This window comes from Ailuropoda melanoleuca, chromosome 3, assembly GCF_002007445.2.
Source record: "Ailuropoda melanoleuca isolate Jingjing chromosome 3, ASM200744v2, whole genome shotgun sequence".
In the NCBI taxonomy this organism is placed as follows: domain Eukaryota; kingdom Metazoa; phylum Chordata; class Mammalia; order Carnivora; family Ursidae; genus Ailuropoda; species Ailuropoda melanoleuca.
In genome coordinates this window covers 118,251,687-118,272,179 of record NC_048220.1, presented here as the reverse complement: position 1 = coordinate 118,272,179, position 20,493 = coordinate 118,251,687, and the positions used below count along the sequence as shown (strand labels likewise).

Sequence of the window (20,493 nt, the reverse complement as noted above, 5' to 3'; positions counted from 1 at the left end):
TCCTTCCTTCCTTCCTTCCTTCCTTCCTTCCTTCCTTCCTCCCTCCCTCCCTTCCTTCTTTCCTTCCTATACTTATACACTAAGTTTAGCAAACTCTAAACTTAGAACAGTTTTTTGCACAATTCACTTTCTTTTTTTTTCTTTTACATTCCTATATCAGGTGATGATACATTGAAATTATGGGACATCCGACAGTTTAATAAGCCACTTTTTTCAGCCTCGGATCTTCCTACCATGTTCCCAATGTAAGTAGCATATTTTAAATAATTGATAAACATAAGAGAATGGAAAAGAAATTTCTTCACTTTATGTCATATGTCTTTTTAAAAGGGACAGGAAGAATATTTGAAATCTGTTTTTCAAAAGATGCATTTTATTTTTCCCTTTCATTTGCACATTCTTCAGACCATAAAATTTTTTTGAAGTGAAACATGTTCATATGTTTCTCCATGTGTATACACACATAGGTCTTGGGATAGTAATAATATTTTAAGGGATTGAATTGTTCTTTTAATATGTGTAAATGACAGGGTAGGCCTACATATTTGTTGTCTTTTAAAATTTGAACCCCATTCCATCAAAGCAATATTTCATAGTTACTGAACATTATTATTTTTCTTGTCATCATTCCAGTCAGTAATTCAGTATACTTCAGTTGTTCAGAGTGCCTTGCTCTAGGTAGCCAAACACCGTTATCTTCATTCTATTAAGTTGACAACTGAAGCATTTAAAGATTTTTCTAAGGCAACTGAGGTGGGATTTGAACTTTTAAGTCCTACAGTTGGTGCCTAAATAAAACTTCCTATTTTTGTAGAAATAAAATTTCACATCTGTGTTAAATAATGACCAATAGGGAGAGCGTGAAGGTGATGGAAGCGTCAACTGTAATAGCAGAAACTGTAATAGCAGAGTGCTAACTCTAGCGTGGTCCGTTGCCCATGGCATTTATCTGTTAAAACAAACAGATGGACAAACAAACGTGAATTTATAGCTGATGAGAATTTTTTGAGCTATTATGCCTGCTGCAAGCTATGCTAACTACATAACTTCTTTGGATCATGTCTTAGATTATTCACAATCAGGTGGCCAGATCTCTCATAACAAGGGCTCTTGAATCATAGCCATCAGTTAGGTTCCAGCAGTTCAACCTGCTCCTCATTTCATGGTCCTTGACTTGACAAAACTCAAATTATTTGGGGATGGTGGCTAGTGGTGGTAAAAAATAATTCTAAAACTGGACAAAATTATCACTACTTAGACATTAGTCATACAATGTCTGTTTGTCTGTAGCACCGTCAAGGTCTATCTTGAGTTTTTCCCACACTTCCTTTACATTAAAAAATATGGTGTATAGAAGTTAAAAGCACAGATTCTGGAATCAGACTGCCCGAGTTCAAATCCCAGCTGTGCCACTTACTTTTGTGATCTTGGGCAAGGTTTTTTTGATCTCTCTCTGCCTCAATTTCTTCTTCAGTAAAATGGGGATAATAATATCTACCTCATAGGATTGTTGTGAAGATTAAGCAAACTAATATAAGTGCTTGACTTACTGTGAGCCCTCTGTAAGAGTTACCTCTTGTTACAGTGGTGTTGTTTATATTTTATTTAACTCATTGCTGTACGGTCATAAGCGTATGCTTACACACTGTTTTTGTCTGTAGGACTGACTGCTGTTTCAGTCCAGATGATAAACTCATAGTCACTGGGACATCTGTTCAAAGGGGATGTGGCAGCGGCAAACTTGTTTTCTTTGAGCGCAGGACTTTCCAAAGGGTGTATGAAATAGACATCACGGATGCGGTATGTAAATTCTTCTTTCCTCAGCCTTGAGAATGAAGTGAAGTTGCCTCTTAGTCATCTTTTGTTTTGGTTTTAGTTTTTAAATAGAACATAAGTTCTGGCCCTTACAGTGCAATGGTAGCTGCTTTTTTCACCAACACAGGAATTATTAGTATGTTGCAGACTGGCTGATCTACACTTTCCTTCCTCTGACCCTGTATTTCCCATGGGCCTGTGCTTCAATCAGAATTTAGCTGGGCCAGGGACATTTGCCCCTCGCCAACCAGTTTGAGGCGAGCAGACGCTGATCATTATGTGGGATGCAGGAACGAGTGTCCCGCAGGGCGCAGGTTTGTGACGGTTCAGGATTGTGGACAGAAGTGAGAGTTAGGCCCTCAGAAAGTGATGAATTGTATCATTGTTTCCTAAACCTTGAAAACTTTGACCGAATTCTGCTTGCCAGAGTTGTCATTGAAGTAAGACTCAGCTTCCACTGAGCTTAAGTTCTATTTAGTTATTTGGAAGTTTAAAACATTTCACAGTTAACTTCTGCATCTAAAAAAACCCATTAGTTTTCTTTACATATTTATAGAAGCACTGAAACACCAGTATGCATGCACTGATTCACTAACTCCTTCGTTCCTGTCCTGATACTGGAGCCCTATGTAATACAGTAATAGTGAAGTTTCCCAAAGGAAAAGCTGAATTCCTTTACAGTGTTTTAAAGTATGTATTAGTATTTTAAAGTATGTATTAGTATTTAGAAGGTAAGGTAAATCATGGTTATTTTCTGAGTATGAAACAGACTGATTAATGTCTGTGTAAATTTTCTTTGGCTCACAGTCAAAGCCTTTGGTAATATCCTATGTCTTAAACAGCGCCCTTCTGTAGACTTCTCCAGTTGTTTTAGCTCTTTGTAAACAGTTGGGACATATTATGTACTTAAATGTTTCAGACAATTGAACAACTGTTTTTAAATCACTAGTCAAAAGCTCCTGTCTCTAATGTTGTAGTATTACTGTGGAGTCTTAATTTGTAGGCCCTGAATTTGAAACCGTGGTAGAGTTAGTTAAAGACAATGAAATAACAATGAGACTAATTCTAGGTGAGTACTTAAGTTTTATAGGTTCTAATCTCATGACATAATTTGAAATGTGCCAGCACTAATAATAATTTTTTTTGGGTACATCCAAGAGCCAACCAAAACACTAGAATCAAAGAAAAACATTCTTGACTCTATCAACTTTAATCTCAAAAAATAAAATTATTATAATTGGTTGTTCCAGAAGTAAGCTGTGTTCTGTTTTGCCTCTAAATGACTATACATTTCAGTATTACTCATGGTGTTATGGTTTTAAATTATAATTAAAATTGAAACCTAAATAAATTAAGGGATGTATGATTGCACTTTTAAGACACCCTATGTTTTTGTAGAGTATAGAACATGCTGTTTGCTCTGTTGCTCTGAGTTGCTTTTCTAGCTAGATCTTTTCCTCTGTAGTACTTACTTCCTTGCGTCTATTATATGTTTGTTGTCTGTTTTCTTCCACCAGGATGTAAGCCCACTAGAGCAGAAACTTTGTCTCTTATGTTCACTGTGATCTCCTCAGTGCTTAGAACAGTGCCTGACACATATTTGTTGAATGAATGAATGGTAAACTTGTCAAGTGCATGTAGTACATACTGTACAGCGCAGGTCTGTCTTTGGAGAGTGAGGCAGGAGAGAAGTATCTAGAGATGGAAAGGTAAACTGATCTTGTATACCACAATAAGAAGGTGACTTCATCGTCTGTTTTTTGTGTGTTTGTTTGTTAAAGCAAAGGAATGGCCAGTCCGATTTAGGCTTTAGAACAGATAATTTTTATTGAAGTTTGAAGGTTAGATTTACAAGATTTGGTGTTGTGTATGAAGGCTGAGGTTTATTACTTGGGAGACCGGGCCAGTGTTCCCCAAGATTAAAAATAAGATAAGAAAAAGAAAAAAGAAAGAAAGCAGATTTTGGAAGAAATACAGTGCATTGTTGTTGATATGTTGAACTTGAAATACCTGCAGGGCCTCTGGCTAGAGATAGTAGGCAGATAAGTCAGTGAGTTTGGTGCTTAAGAGAAAGAAAACACAGTTTCAGGAGAAATATTTACAGTTTATAGTTGAAATGTTGGTTGCTGATTAGTTTGATTGAGGAAAGAGCAGAAAGGATGGAGAACATGAGCCCTAGGAAACCTGAATGTTTAAAGGATGACCAAATGAAGAGACGCAAACAAAGGAGAACGGTCGTTAAGTAAATGGAATATACCTTCTATTGAATTGTCTTAGAAAAATCAGAAAACAGATTTTGAGATCCATATTAATACACAGATGAAGAGAAAACTTCAAATAGGGACAAAAGTGCCACAGCACTTTAAAGCAGCCTTTTAAATAATTGATTTAGGATCTCTTTGATTGCATTTTTGTTGTTGATATCAGACAGCATTGTTTTTGTTTACATAATAGAATGGTATGTTAAAAGAATTTTAAAATGCCCTCTCATCTAAAGTTTTAAGTCTTAGAATGTAAGAAAATAAGTGTATTCTTTGGAATGGATAAAGACAGTGGACATTTTGCTTGAAGGGTCAAGCAAAAAATCTCTTATTTTATTGTATTTTTGTCATTAAAAACCAGAATAGTCATCTCTTTTGGAAATACCCCACTGTGCTGTAGTAAGGTACTTACTGTGTCGAGTTTAATTTACATAAAAAGCAACATCTCATTCTTACTGTCAGCATTTAGTGGTGTGCTTGCTTGATGAGACACAGACAATGGTGGCTTTAGGTCTATCCTAGATGAGTCCATTTACTTCAGTAAAGTATGAGTGATTGTATTCTCACACCCTCTTCTAAAATAAAATAAACCCCAAGATAGTTATATTTTAGAATGCCAAGCTCCACATGTATACGGAGCCAAACATTATTTTCAGTCAGGGATATTAACAACTCTACAGTTGCCTAATAGCTAAAAACTATACTGCAAGCTTCACAATAAATAGCTTTTAAAAATATAATAATTGCATTTTCCCTATTTATTTTTGAAGAAAAGTTAAAGGATAAACTGGTTTTAATTCCATTCTCTGTATTGTTATATGCTCTGAAAATTTTTTTTCTCTTCAATGTAGAGACTCTCTTCACTAGGAGATGACAAATGTTTTGTTAACATTTACCATTTTTATTGTATAATGTTCATACACATTTTACATTTCTGCCGATATTATTTTTAGATGTTTCTTTGTAGTCCAATTGTGTTTCCTCAAGTGAAAAAAACAGCATATTTCTCATTTGTCATTTAATTTTTTTAATGATTTGAGTAGTGCGTTTAGCCTCTTTTCTAAGATAAATTCCAGAATACAACTCGAATTTTGAGTTTACAAACTCACTTTAGCTTTTGTGTAAGATGGGACCCTAAGCTTTTGTATATTGCATAAAAGGCTACCATTACTCTATTTTATGTGATGAAAGTGTGGGAGAGAAAGAATGGACAAAATATAATTTGGAGATGACATATCAATTTTTAAAAAAATATTTATGTTTAGAAGAAACATAGACATTTTCAGACCTTTTCAAAGTTCCAGTTATTCAGGAGAGCCCTGAAATAACGTTATGAACTATTATTAGCTTAGTAATTTTTCATCAAACTATAATTTGTTGTATAATGACTAACAGAATTTCCTTTTTCACTAATATAAATCAAAGGACATGGTTATGCAATTATACTAGCATATTACCATTTATACTCTTTAACCCAAGCATAATGGAATAAAGTTTCTTGACCTGGCATTATCTAAGATGGTGGCCTCTTCACCTCAGTTGCTTTTGGCAATAATTTAAAAGAAATAGCAGGTGTTCCCTTGGGTAAAGAGGAAAAAAAGTAGAAAGGAAGAAAACCAGAAATCTCACACTTGATCCTGACGACTCTTCTGATTTGTTTGTTAGCTTATGTACTTTGGTGAGGGACCTTTGTTTCTGCAAACACTGAACAAAGTGAGGAATAGAAAGAATAAAACCAAACATTTATTTACAAAACATAGCTGTAGATCTAGCACAACTGATCTGGCATATGGCCGCTGAAGGGAAGGGAAGGGAAATTTGTTTTGGTATTTTCAACTAGACTGCTTCATTTTATTCATTCATTCATTTTTCAGCTACTGTTTTCTCAACTTAACTTTTTTAACTTTAATTATATTTTTCTGATTTAATTTTTCTGATTATAAAAGTAGTACATATTAAATCTAAAAAACTGACAACATAGAAAAGATCATTAAGAAAGTAAATATCGTATCTAATCATATCATCCATGGATTATTTTCAGATATGACATTTAAATTAATACATTTTGATGTCTAAAAAAATTGCTGTATTGTTAACCTAAAGAATGACATATAGCATACAATGAAAGTATCACCACTTTAATTTCACATAAAATTTTTTGTGTTTTTATTAAGAGAATATATTGATTTTTTAAATGTTTTTTTTATTATATTATGTTAGTCACCATACAGTACATCCCTGGTTTCTGATGTAAAGCTTGATGATTCATTAGTTGCGTATAACACCCAGTGCACCATGCAATACGTGCCCTCCTTACTATCCATCACCAGCCTATCCCATTCTCCCACCCCCCCTCCCCTCTGAAGCCCTCAGTTTGTTTCTCAGAGTCCATAGTCTCTCATGCTTCATTCCCCCTTCTGATTACCCCCCCCTTTTTTTATCCCTTTCTTCCCCTACCGATCTTCCTAGTTCTTATGTTCCATAGATGAGAGATATCATATGATAATTGTCTTTCTCTGCTTGACTTATTTCACTTAGCATTATCTCCTCCAGTGCCGTCCATGTTGCAGCAAATGTTGAGAATTCGTTCTTTCTGATAGCTGAGTAATATTCCATTGTATATATGGACCACAGCTTCTTAATCCAGTCATCTCTTGAAGGGCATCTCAGTTCCTTCCACGATTTAGCTATTGTGGACAATGCTGCTATGAACATTGGGGTACATATGGCCCTTCTCTTCACTACGTCTGTATCTTTGGGGTAAACACCCAGTAGTGCAATGGCTGGGTCATAGGGTAGTTCAATTTTTAACTTTTTAAGGGACCTCCACACTGTTTTCCAGAGTGGCTGTACCAACTTGCATTCCCACCAACAATGTAGGAGGGATCCCCTTTCTCCACATCCTCTCCAACAATTGTTGTTTCTTGCCTTGTCTATCTTTGCCATTCTAACTGGCGTAAGGTGGTATCTCAGTGTGGTTTTGATTTGAATTTCCCTGATGGCTAATGATTTTGAACATTTTTTCATGTGTCTGTTAGCCATTTGTATGTCTTCATTGGAAAAGTGTCTGTTCATATCTTCTGCCCATTTTATGATTTGTTTATTTGTTTCTCGTGTATTGAGTTTGAGAAGTTCTTTGTAGATCTTGGATACCAGTCCTTTATCTGTGGTGTCCTTTGCAAATATATTCTCCCATTCCGTGGGCTGTCTCTTAGTTTTTTTGACTGTTTCCTTGGCTGTGCAGAAGCTCTTTATCCTGATAAAGTCCCATAAGTTCATTTTATCTTTTATTTCTCTTGCCTTTGGAGATGTGTCGTGAAAAAGGTTGCTCTGGCCGATGTCATAGAAGTTGTTGCCTATGTTCTCCTCTAGAATTTTGATGGATTCCTGTCTCACATTGAGGTCTTTCATCCATTTGGAGTTTATTTTTGTGTATGGTGTGAGAGAGTGGTCAAGTTTCATTCTTTTGCATGTAGCTGTCCAATTTTCCCAGCACCATTTATTGAAGAGACTGTCTTTTTTCCACCGGATGTTTTTTCCTGCTTTATCAAAGATTAGTTGCCCAAAGAGCCGAGGGTCCATTTCTGGGTTCTCTATTCTGTTCCATTGGTCGATGTGTCTGTTTTTGTGCCAGTACCATGCTGTCTTTGTGATCACAGCTTTGTAGTACAGCTCGAAATCCGGCATTGTGATGCCCCCAGCTTTGTTTTTCCTTTTCAACAGTTCCTTGGAGATTCGGGGCCTTTTCTGGTTCCATACAAATTTAAGGACTATTTGTTCCAGTTCTTTGAAAAATGTCCTCGGTATTTTGATCGGGATAGCATTGAAAGTGTAGATTGCTCTGGGTAGTATGGACATTTTAACTATGTTAATTCTTCCAATCCATGAGCATGGAATATTTTTCCATCTTTTTATGTCTTCCTCAATATCTTTCAAAAGTGATCTATAGTTTCTAGCATATAGGTCCTTTACGTCTCTGGTTAAGTTAATTCCAAGGTAACGCATGGTTTTTGGTGTTATTGTAAATGGGATGGATTCCCTAATTTCTCTTTCTTCAGTCTCGTTATTCGTGTATAGAAATGCAACTGATTTCTGGGCATTGATTTTGTATCCTGCCACCTTACTGAATTGTTCTATAACTTCTAATAGTTTGGGAGTGGATTCCTTTGGGTTTTCCATATAGAGTATCATGTCATCTGCAAAGAGAGACAGTTTGACTTCTTCTTTGCCGATTTGGATACCTTTGATCCCTTTTTGTCTTCTGATTGCTGTTGCAAGGACTTCTAGTACTATGTTGAATAATAGTGGCGAGAGTGGGCATCCTTGTCGTGTTCCTGATCTTAAGGGAAAGGCTTCCAGCTTTTCCCCATTGAGAATAATGCTTGCAGTAGGCTTTTCATAGATGGCTTTTATGAGATTGAGAAATGTACCCTCTATTCCTACACTCTGAAGGGTTTTAATCAGGAAAGGATGCTGTATTTTGTCAAATGCTTTTTCTGCATCAATTGAGAGGATCATATGGTTCTTGAGTCTTTTCTTGTTGATATGATGTATCACATTGATTGATTTGCGAGTGTTGAACCATGCTTGCATCCCAGGTATGAATCCCACTTGGTCATGATGGATAATCCTTTTAATGTACTGTTGGATTCTATTAGCAAGGATCTTGTTGAGGATTTTGGCATCCATATTCATTAGAGAAATCGGTCTGTAATTCTCCTTTTTGAGGGGGTCTTTGCCTGGTTTGGGGATCAAGGTAATATTAGCCTCATAGAATGAGTTTGGTAGCTTTCCTTCTGTTTCTATTTTTTGAAATAGCTTTAGGAGAATAGGTATTATTTCTTCTTTGAATGTTTGGTAGAATTCCCCAGGAAAACCGTCTGGGCCTGGAGTTTTATTATTTGGAAGGTTGTTTATCACTGACTCAATTTCTTCATAGTTAATTGGCCTATTTAAGAAATCTATTTCTTCCTGTTTCAGTCTTGGTAGTTTATAGGTTTCCAGGAAGGCCTCCATCTCTTCCAGATTGTTTAGTTTTTTGGCATATAGCTGTTGATAAAAGTTTCTAATAATCCTTGCAATTTCAATGGTGCTGGTCGTGACCTCTCCCTTTTCAGTCATAATTTTAATAATCTCAGTCCTTTCTCTTTGTTTTTGGACAAGTTTTGCCAGTGGTCTATCAATTTTATGGATTCTCTCAAAGAACCAGCTTCTAGTCCTGTTGATCTGCTCTACTGTGGTTCTGGTCTCTAATTCATTGATTTCTGCTCTAATCTTGGTCAACTCCTTCCTTGTCAGTGGGTTAGGCCTGTCCCTCTGTTGCTGTTCCAGTTTCTTGAGGTGAGAATATAGAAACTGCATTTTAGATTTTTCTATTCTTTTGAGTGAGGCTTGGATGGCTATGTATTTCCCCCTTAGGACTGCCTTTGCAGTATCCCATAGGTTTTGGACCGTTGTGTATTCATTCTCGTTGGTCTCCATAAATTGTTTAATTTGTTTTTTGATTTCCTGGTTTATCGAGTCATTCTTGAGCAGGATGGTTCTTAGCCTCCAAGTGTTTGAGTTTCTTCCAGGTTTTTCCTTGTGGTTGAGTTCCAATTTCAGAGCGTTGTGGTCTGAGAATATGCAGGGGATAATTTCAATCTTTTGGTATTGGCTGAGACCTGTTTTGTGTCCCAGAGCATGATCTATTCTTGAGAATGTTCCATGGGCATTTGAATAGAATGAGTATTCTTTGGTTCTGGGGTGTAGTGTTCTATATATATCTATGAGGTCCAACTCGTCGAGTATGGCATTCAAAGCCTTTGATTCTTTGCTTAGTTTTTGCCAGGGTGTTCTGTCTATTTCTGATAGTGGGGTGTTGAGGTCCCCTACTATTACTGTGTTCTTATCTATATGTCTCTTTATTTTGGTTAAGAGTTGGCTTGTGTATCTTGCTGCTCCCCTGTTGGGGGCATATATATTAATAATTGTCATATCCACTTGTTGAATACTTCCTTTAAGAATAATATAGTGCCCTTCTGTATCTCTCTCTATGGCCTCTAGTTTAAAATCCAGTCTATCTGATATGAGAATTGCTACTCCAGCTTTCTTTTGAGGTCCATTTGCGTGGAAGATGGTACTCCATCCCCTTACTCTAAGTCTGAATGCATCTTTGGGTTCAAAATGAGTCTCTTGTAGACAGCAAATGGATGGGTCATGTCTTTTTATCCAATCTGCAACCCTGTGGCGTTTTATGGGAGAGTTTAAGCCATTTAGATTGATAGAGATTATTGACAGATATGATTTTAATGATGCCATTTCTCTTTAAAGTCTTTGTATCGGTTGTGACTTGCTGCTCTGTATCACTCTTGGGGCCTTTTTACCTTTATAGAGCCCCCCTTAATATCTCCTGTAGGGCTGGTTTCGTGGTTACGAAATTGGTTAATGATTGGCGATTTTGGAACGTCTTTATTTCTCCATCAATTCTGAATGACAGCTTTGCTGGATAAAGGATCCTTGGCTGCATGTTTTTCGCTGAAAGAGCTTTAAAAATGCCCACCAACCCTTTCTCTCATTCCAGGTCTGTGTAGAGAGGTCTGATGTAATTCTTATACCTTTGCGTTGGTACGTGAGAAATTTCTTTGCCCTGGCCGCTTTCAATACTGTATCCTTGGATCTAATATTTGCGAATTGCACTATGACATGCCGTGGCGTAGGTTTGTCCTGGTTGAGCTTGGATGGGGTCCTCTCTGCCTCTTGGACACGAATGCTTGTTTCCCTTGCTAGATTAGGGAAGTTTTCAGCTACAATTTGTTCAAATATCTCTTCTAGACCTCTGTTTTTCTCCACCCCTTCAGGGATGCCGATGATTCTGACATTGGATCGTTTCATAGAGTCAGTAATCTCCCGTAATCTACATTCCTGAGCGTGTATTTTTTTGAGTCCAGATTCTATTTTAGCTTTTTCTTCTACTAACCCATCCTCCAGTTCGCTGATACGTTCTTCTGGCTCATTCACCCTGGCTGTCTGAGCCTCTAGTTTTGAGTGCATTTGGCTCATAGAATTTTTAATTTCTGTCAGATTCACTCTCATTTCCGCCCTTAGGGATTCTATATTCTCAGCAACGCTTTCTCTGATGCTTTTTTCAAGTTTACTCATCATCTTGACCATTGTTGCTCTGAATTCCATTTCTGATAATTGGGATACATCCGTATGTATTAATTCTGTGGCCGAGGCCAATTCTGTGGCAGAGGCCACAGACTCATTATCTTTTCTTTGCTGGGGGGGACTTCTCCTTCTCGTCATTCTGATGAAGAGAGATTGCAGGGTTGTCCAGAGCCCAAGTGTTGACTGGGACCCAGGCCGTGCGCCCTTGTTTTATAGAGATCTTAGGGATGTGGGCTTCTTCCTTAAAGAGTTTATTNCTCCGATACTCAGGTAACCCTGTTTGGGTAGAGTCTCCGTGTCCCCCTCGAGGGGTCATGGGGGTGGGCACACTGTGAACCGGTATTTCCAGGCTTTTGTTCTCTGGCGGCTTTCCCTGGCGGTCTGCTGTGCCTCTTCTGAGAGAGCAGCAGCGGCTGAAATTCAGCCTNACAGCCTCTGTCTCAGAACAGTGGGATCGCGGACCGTTCTCCACTGATGTTCTGGCCACTTTAACTCTGTTTCTGTTGGTGCTGCTCAACCCTGCAGCATCCCGGGCTGTGCGCCCCACACCCGGCGTCCCAGCCCTCACTTCCAGGGCCGGCACGTCTCTGTCCTTTGTGTTTCCAACCNTGGCGTGTCTCTGTCCTTTGTGTTTCTAACACCGCCAGCCACTAGCCGCCCCCGCGTGCTCCCGGAGCTCCCGGTCTCAGTCTCATTCCAGTGAGCACACCGGAACTCCGTTTCAGTCTGGTGGCGCACATTCCCCGGCTCACAGTCTCAGTCTGCTGTCTCGCGGTTCTGTCCGCGAGTCCGCCCGCTCTCCCGTGCAGGTGGCTACCGCTTCCCGGCACCCAAATGCGGCGGCTCCCTCCCCCTTCCGCTTATCTTCCATATCTGTGTGTGGTTTCACTGCTCCCCGCTTCATACCTCAATACTCAGCGCTGGAGATGTTCATTTGTAGAGATCCAGATGTATCTTCCTGCGTCTCAGGCTGATTCCGTGGATATTCCTGCTNTTGTATGTTCAGGCTGGTCTGGTACCTATCCAGCTCAACTCAGGGGACCGGCTGACAAAGGAGTCCCCTACTCCTCTGCCATCTTAACTCTGACCTGTCAAATATATTGATATTTTAAATCCAAAGAGATTGAATGGAAAGAAGAAATGGGTATTATGGGGCCATAAATAATGGACTCTTCACAAAACTAGCTGTTTATCTTAATTTATGAGCGTAAGGGACGTGTTGACCATTCAGACTCTAATCATCCTCCATTATTTGTACATATGTAAGAGAACAGAAAGGTCATTCAAATGAATGGATATTCCAGACATCCTTAGAATTGGTTTTGGAAAGTGTCTTTGTTCTTACATATGAGTCTAAATAGAACTACTCTGGAAATTCACTTCAAACAAATTAATGAAGCTGTGCTTGTGAAAGCTTGTCCCTGAAGAGGTGAAGAACTCACCTGTTCTTCTGTATCATCCTGGGAATAGACTAATGATCTGTCTCACTGATACAAGGTTCAACCTCTTTAAAAGTTTTCTGGAAATAGAGTCCAGCGATGTCTTTGCCCAGTCAGGATTGTACAAGGAATAGGACACAGAGGAAGCTTGAGCTTTTTTTTTTTAAAGTTATTATTTTTTATTTATTTGACAGAGATAGAGACAACCAGCGAGAGAGGGAACACAAGCCGGGGGAGTGGGAGAGGAAAAAGCAGGCTCATAGCGGAGAAGCCTGATGTGGGGCTCGATCCCAGAACGCCCGGATCACGCCCTGAGCCGAAGGCAGACGCTTAACCGCTGTGCCACCTAGGCTCCCCAGCTTGAGCTTTTGATAGTGAAAATGCCAACTGAAAATAAACTCGAAAAAAAGAATGTATTTGGCATTTTTCTGCCTTCTAAAATACAGTGAAACCTTCTTAATATGAAGCACAGGGGATGGAAAAAATGGAGTTTGGGTTTAACTTGCTTTCCATTACCTGATTTTTATTAAAGAGTAATCAGGCAGCTGGTTGACTAGTGAATAGCAGTTTCTTTGAATTATGTATTATCTTGGATAAAGCAGCATCAGCGTAATGAAGTTTTGCTGTAATTCACTTTCTTAGGAGGATTAAACAACGCAGATTCTAGATAGATACTGATTAACATATTTGTACTTCCTAAAATAGGTTTTATTTCCCATAGCCAAGTGATAAGACAGTATATTCCACATAGCTGTTTAGAGGATTTGCTCATTGGGAACAGAAAGGCAGGGTACATGAGCACTGGTTGTTTCTTGGTCTTCTGAGATGTATGAATATTTGATGAAAAACTTGGGAGTGTTGTTTGTTGCAGCTCTGTGAAAAATGTTGATGATATTTTGATAGGGATTGCAAATCCCAGAATTTGTATCGAATCACAAAAGACCCCAAATAGCCAGGGGAATGTTGATAAAGAAAACCAAAGCTGGGGGCATCACAATGCCTGACCTCAAGCTATATTACAAAGCCATGATCATCAAAGCAGCATGGTACTAACACAGAAACAGACACATAGATCAATGGAACAGAATAGGGAGTCCTGAAATGGACCCTCAACTCTGTGGTCAACTAATATTTGACAAATCAGGAAAAAAGAGAGTCTTTTCAATAAATGGTGCTGGAAAAATTGGTCAGTCACATGCAGAAGAATGAAACTGGACCATTCTCTTACACCATACACAAAGATAAATTCAAAATGGATGAAAGACCTAAATTTGAAATAGGAATCCGTCAAAATCCTAGAGAACACAGGCCGTAACCTCTTCAGCCTCAGCCGCAGCAACTTTGTGCAACACACGTCTCTAAAGGCAAGGGAAACAAAAGCAAAAATGAACTATTGGGACTTCATCAAGATAAAAGCTTCTGCACAGCAAAGGAAACAGTCAACAAAACTAAAAGGCAGTATACAGAATGAGAGAAGATATTTGCAAATGACAGAACAGATAAAGGGCTGGTATCCAAGATATATAAAGAATTCACCAAACTCAACGCTCAAAAAACAAATAATCCAGTCAAGAAATGGGCAGAAGACATGAACAGACACTTCTCCAAAGAAGACATACAAATGGCCAGCAGACACATGAAAAAGTGCTCATCACTAGCCATCAAGGAAATACAAACCAAAACCACAATGAGATACCACCTTACACCGGTTAGAGTGGCAAAAATTAACAAAATAGGAAACAACAAATGTTGGCGAAGATGTGGAGAAAGGGGAACACTCTTACACTGTTGATGGGAATGCAAACTAGTACAGCCACTCTGGAAAACAGTAAGGAGGTTCCTCAAGATGTGAAGAATAGAGCTACCCTACAACCCAGCAATTGCACTACTGGGTATTTACCCCAAAGATACGGATGTAGTGAAAAGAAGGGGCACCTGCACCGCAATGTTCATAGCAGCAATGTCCACAATAGCCAAACTGTGGAAGGAGCTGAGATGCCCTTCAACAGATGAATAGATAAAGAACACAAACCATGAAAGCAGCAAAATTGCAATACTGTTTTTCATCATAGCTCAATGACATATATNTCCACTATTTACATTGACGTGGATGGAACTGGAGGGTATCATGCTAAGTGAAATAAGTCAATCAGAGGAAGACAATCATCATATGGTTTCACTCATATGTGGAATATAAGAAATAGTGCAGAGGATCATAAGGGAAGGGAGGGAAAACCGAATGGGAAGAAATCAGAGAGGGAGAAAAGCCATAAGAGACTCTTGACTCTGAGAAACAAACTGAGGGTTGTGAAAGGGAGGTAGGTGAGGGGATGGGGTAACTGGGCGATGGGCGTTAAGGAGGGCACGTGATGTGATGAGCACTAAATGTTATATGCAACTAATGAATCACTGAACACTACATCAAAAACAATGATGTACTATATATTGGCTATTGAATTTAAATTAAAAAAACCCAAAACTTGGGAGTAAGTAGAAGATGATGGAGTTTTAGTGTAAATTTGACAGTACAGCAGTTACGTGGTTCTTTCTCTACCACTACCTTTCAGGGTCCAGAGCTAACTTCCAGCATGGCTATTAGGACAGTATTTTACTGTCAAGAGGCACAGTGATCAGCCACTACTCCTTTCTTTAGGAGTATTTTCTTTAATCACTGAAGAAAATATATGTCATTGAGCTATGATGAAAAACAGTATTGCAATTTTGCTGCTTTCATGGTTTGTGTTCTTTATCTATTCATCTGTTGAAGGGCATCTCAGCTCCTTCCACAGTTTGGCTATTGTGGACATTGCTGCTATGAACATTGCGGTGCAGGTGCCCCTTCTTTTCACTACATCCGTATCTTTGGGGTAAATACCCAGTAGTGCAATTGCTGGGTTGTAGGGTAGCTCTATTCTTCACATCTTGAGGAACCTCCTTACTGTTTTCCAGAGTGGCTGTACTAGTTTGCATTCCCATCAACAGTGTAAGAGTGTTCCCCTTTCTCCACATCTTCGCCAACATTTGTTGTTTCCTATTTTGTTAATTTTTGCCACTCTAACCGGTGTAAGGTGGTATCTCATTGTGGTTTTGGTTTGTATTTCCTTGATGGCTAGTGATGAGCACTTTTTCATGTGTCTGCTGGCCATTTGTATGTCTTCTTTGGAGAAGTGTCTGTTCATGTCTTCTGCCCATTTCTTGACTGGATTATTTGTTTTTTGAGCGTTGAGTTTGGTGAATTCTTTATATATCTTGGATACCAGCCCTTTATCTGTTCTGTCATTTGCAAATATCTTCTCTCATACTGTATACTGCCTTTTAGTTTTGTTGACTGTTTCCTTTGCTGTGCAGAAGCTTTTATCTTGGTGAAGTCCCAAAAGTTCATTTTTGCTAAATTGTTTCTTGGGATTTCATGAAGTAAGCAGCATCTTTACCAGACTTCAATTTAAATCGAACCATAACCTTCAGCTGGAGTCCTCCACTAAGTTAGCTATTAGCTTCACAATGTCTGAGGAGGGCTGGTGTCAGTAAGACTTAATTAAATTACTTCTCATTATGTGTAAAGCTATCATGTTGTGGATGTTCCAGGACAGTAGTTCTCAGGATTTGAAGAACACAGTTGAGTGCTCATCCGTAGGCATGTGCAAATAGAAAAGAAACCACTGATTTCATGATAATATCTGCTTTATCAAGTCTTTAAATGTTTTAAGTAAGGAAACGGCTAAGAACTAGTTTAGTGGTGGTTATTTTTTTTTGAAAATGATACAGTAAAATGTATCTTTTTAAAAAGTGTATAGTTTTGGGGCACCTGGGTTGCACAGCGGTTAAGCGTCTGCCTTCGGCTCAGGGCGTGATCCTAGCATTCTGGGATCGAGCCAAACATCAGGCCCTTCCGCTATGAGCCTGCTTCTTCCTCTCCCACTCCCCCTGCTTGTGTTCCCTCTCTCGCTGGCTGTCTCTACCTCTGTCGAATGAATAAATAAATAAATAAATCTTTAAAAAAAAAAAAGTGTATAGTTCTGTGATTTTTAACACATATGTGGATTTATGTAGCCACCATCAATACAATCAGGATACAGAACAGTTCCCTCACCCTCCAAAGACTCCTTTGTCCTGTCCCTCTGTAGCCACTCTCTTAACCTCTTCCCCTGCCCCCCCATTCCTAACCCCTAGCATTCACTGGTCTCCACTGTAGTGCTCGCTTTTCAACAATGTTTCCTAAATGGACTCATACCTCATGTAACCTTTTTTAGATCAGCTTCTTCTTTTTTTTTTTTGAATTATTATTATGTTCAGTTAGCCAACATGTAGATCAACTTCTTTAGCAGAATGCTTTGAGACTCATCCAGGCTATGGTGTGTATCAGGGGTGTGTTACATTTAATGCTGAGTAGTATTCTACTGTGTGGCTATAGCCCAGTTTACCTTGATTGTTTCCAGTTTTTAGGGATTATGGATAGAGCTGCCATGAGCATTCTTATATAAATTTTTGTATGAACACAAGTTTTCATTTCTGTGGAGTAAATAACTAAAAGTAGGCTTGCTGGGTCATACAGTGAGTATGTGATTATTTTTTATAAGAAAATACCAAGCTGTTCTTCAGAGTAACGGTGCCATTTTGCATTTCCACCAGTGTCGAAAATGCAAATACAATGATGTATTTGTTTTCCACTTGCTCCATATCCTCACCAACAGTTTGGGTTGTGGACATTTTTTATTTTATACATTCTAATAGGTGTGGAATGGTCTCTCATCATGGTTATAATTTGCGTTTTTCTTTTTTTTTTCTTTTTTTTAAATATTTTTTTTTTTTAAGATTTTATTTGTTTATTTGACAGAGATAGAGACAGCCAGCGAGAGAGGGAACACAAGCAGGGGGAGTGGGAGAGGAAGAAGCAGGCTCATAGCAGAGGAGCCTGATGTGGGGCTCGATCCCATAATGCCGGGAACGCCCTGAGCCGAAGGCAGACGCTTAACCGCTGTGCCACCCAGCGTTTTTCTAATGGCTAATGATGTTGAATATCTTCATGTGCTCTTTGTCTATTATTATTCTCTTTAGTGGAGCACCTGTTCAAGTGTTTTGCCATTTTAAAGTCAGGTTGTTTATTTTCTTACTGTTAAGCTTTGAGAGTCCATTATATGTTCTAGACACCAAGTCCTTTTTAGGGTAAGTTCTTTTTAGGATATCTGCAAATATTTTCTCCTAATCTGTTGCTTATTTTTTTCTTAAGAGTGGCTTTTATAAAACAGAAGATTTTAAATTTGATACAGTCCAGTTTATCAGTTTTTTCTTTTATAGAGTATACTTTTGGTGTCATATCTAAGAACTCCTTGACTGACCCCCAGGTCACCCAGATTTTCATAAAAGTTTTATGTTTTGTATTTAGGTCTAGCGGTCCATTTTAGGCTAAAATTTTATGTAATAGAGGGAGACATAGGTTGAAGCAGGGCCAGGACTAGGGTCAGGCTCAAGCACAAAATTTACGGAGGTGCCAAAAAACTCAGTAGTCAAGATAAATGACATTTTAATGCAACATTATAAAAAAATGAAAATTAATGCAAAAAATCCATGGTGAATAAAATACCAATATTTTGAATAAAAATGGGATGAGTAACAGGGCTGTGCCAAGCCATACTAAAGCTTAAGGCAAAAGGGAAACTGAGTTGGACTGAGCTGTCTTTTTCAAAATTTTGATATTTTGTGCATCACAGATTTTGGGGGGCAGGTAGGGGGAAGAACTGGAGTAAGGGAAATAGTAAACTCACTTCTTCTTCAGTGATGCTCTGAATTATGGACTAATTCCCCAATCTACCTACTACTGTTTACTTTTCAGAGTCCTCAAATAGGTGCTGCATGCCTTCTATCTTATATAACTGCACTCGGAAGGAGAGACTGAGTGGAATGTTTCCGCTGTCTCACCTAAAACCAGTTCTGTCCTTTCCTTTCCTTTCCTTTCCTTTCCTTTCCTTTCCTTTCCTTTCCTTTCCTTTCCTTCCTTCCTTCCCTCTTTCCTTTCCTTTCCTTTCCTTCCTTCCTTCCTTCCTTCCTTCCTTCCTTCCTTCCTTCCTTCCTTCCTTTTTTTAAAAATATTACAATGATAATGGAAAATACATAATGAACTAGTACAGACTGCAGCAGATGTGCCTAGGAGGAAGCTTCTAAGATCCCTGCACATTTGCAGGGACATTCATATTGTAGGAAGTTAAATAATGTCATTGATCCTGGTGTGAGTCACTTCTCTTACTCTGGTGGTGTGTTCTCTCGACGTAACTGTGCCACAGGCGAAGCTACTGGCTTTTGCTTAATCAGCTGCCATCTGGCATCAAGCATACTTAGTTTAGTTTCTCAATATTACCTTCTGGAGTCCATCTCCTTGCTTACCTGAGAACTATGCCCTAATTTTTCTATGTGAAATTTAGACTTATTTTTAACAGAAGATTTTACAACCCTCCCAAAGAGTTCATTCCTGTTGTTGAAATCCCTTACCATCAGATCTCTTTTATTTTTTTCCTGTACTTTAGCCTCACATTCTTAAGCTTAGAGCCCACATCCTTTACTTGAGTCCTCATGGAGTTGGAGAACAGCTGGTCAACATCCTCTGTTTCCTCTATTATAAAGTTTCTCTTCAGTCTTCTCTTGTCTAAGAGAACCAAACTTATTTTTTTTTTTAACATTTCCTTGTGGGTCATGTTTTCTCAACATTTCTGTTATCTCTGATACTCTCTTTTCAGCTATTCTCTTCCTTGAAATAATGCTTGCTGTAGGAATGCATTCAAAACCTATAGTGAAATGTCTTTCCTGTAATTATCTCTTTGTTAATCAATTTGAAATGATCTCATTTTGAGAGTTACATTGGGTTGAAGTGCCAATCACATGCTGCTCTAGGCTTCATAAATTATTGAAAGCAAAAGAATGAGGACAAACAGGAGGGCTTGTTCAGTTTAATAGTTTACTCATTTTCTAGTGGCATTTAACCCTAAACCGTGCTATATTAAAAGACATCTACTACTTATTGGTGATAGCAGTTTCAAAGAAATGTTTTCTGTTTACTGTTTTGCTTCCCTTTCTGGACCCGCAAAAACAATATCAAGAGTCACTATTGCCCTTTTGGTTAAATAGAAACATTTTTTCCTTCTCTGCAGTCTTGTGTTTGGTGTTCTTTTAATTGGTATTTAAACTTATTTGTATTTCCTTGTATAAATATCATTGCCATGAATGGCAAAACTGGATGAAGAATTAGCCACTACATAATACAATCCTGAAGGAGAAACATACTTGACTCCTTTATAAAATATCAGAAAAGGAAAACTTGATTTTGTAGATGTTTGAAGGTGTTCAAAATGGCACACTATTCTTTATACCGTGTGAAAACATACAATGCGATAATGACTAGTGCTCTGTTGTCTAACCCCAGCACCGTATTATGTCCCACCGATAGCAGACCAGTGAAGGACTTTATGTCTTGTAAGATATTCTGTGACAGTTTTTCCTCTCCCAACCTGAATTTGATGAACGATCTTTAGTAACAAGTTTTCCAGCTGTTCTATTGGAGCTCTGGCCAGACTTTCACAATTATATATAGTGTGGGGAAGAAAGAGGTCTATAATTAACACATTTCCCAGGATAGTGGTTTTTTTTTCTTTTTTGGGGTGATAGATAATGCTTTGTCATGTATGAGGAGGGGTTGTGAGACCCCCAAAGGGCTAAGTAAAAGAGTATGATTTGTAAAACATTTTTACCCATATTATATTAAGATAAATAGTGCTTTACATATCCTATATAGTTCATTTTTGAAGATTTGGTTTTTCCTGTTTTGTATGATTTGGTTTGGT

At 38.4% G+C, this 20,493-nt stretch overlaps 1 protein-coding gene across 2 annotated transcripts in view; it reads left to right on the top strand.

Annotated features, from left to right (window-relative positions):
• Nucleotides 1-20,493, top strand: part of WDR70 (WD repeat domain 70) — a 303,131-nt gene that overhangs the window by 245,708 nt on the left and 36,930 nt on the right. For both annotated transcript variants that reach the window (XM_034656990.1, XM_034656991.1), the window contains exons 12-13: nt 161-245; nt 1,662-1,800. In XM_034656990.1, the coding sequence (XP_034512881.1) occupies nt 161-245; nt 1,662-1,800 (224 nt within the window). The remainder of the gene's footprint in view (nt 1-160; nt 246-1,661; nt 1,801-20,493) is intronic.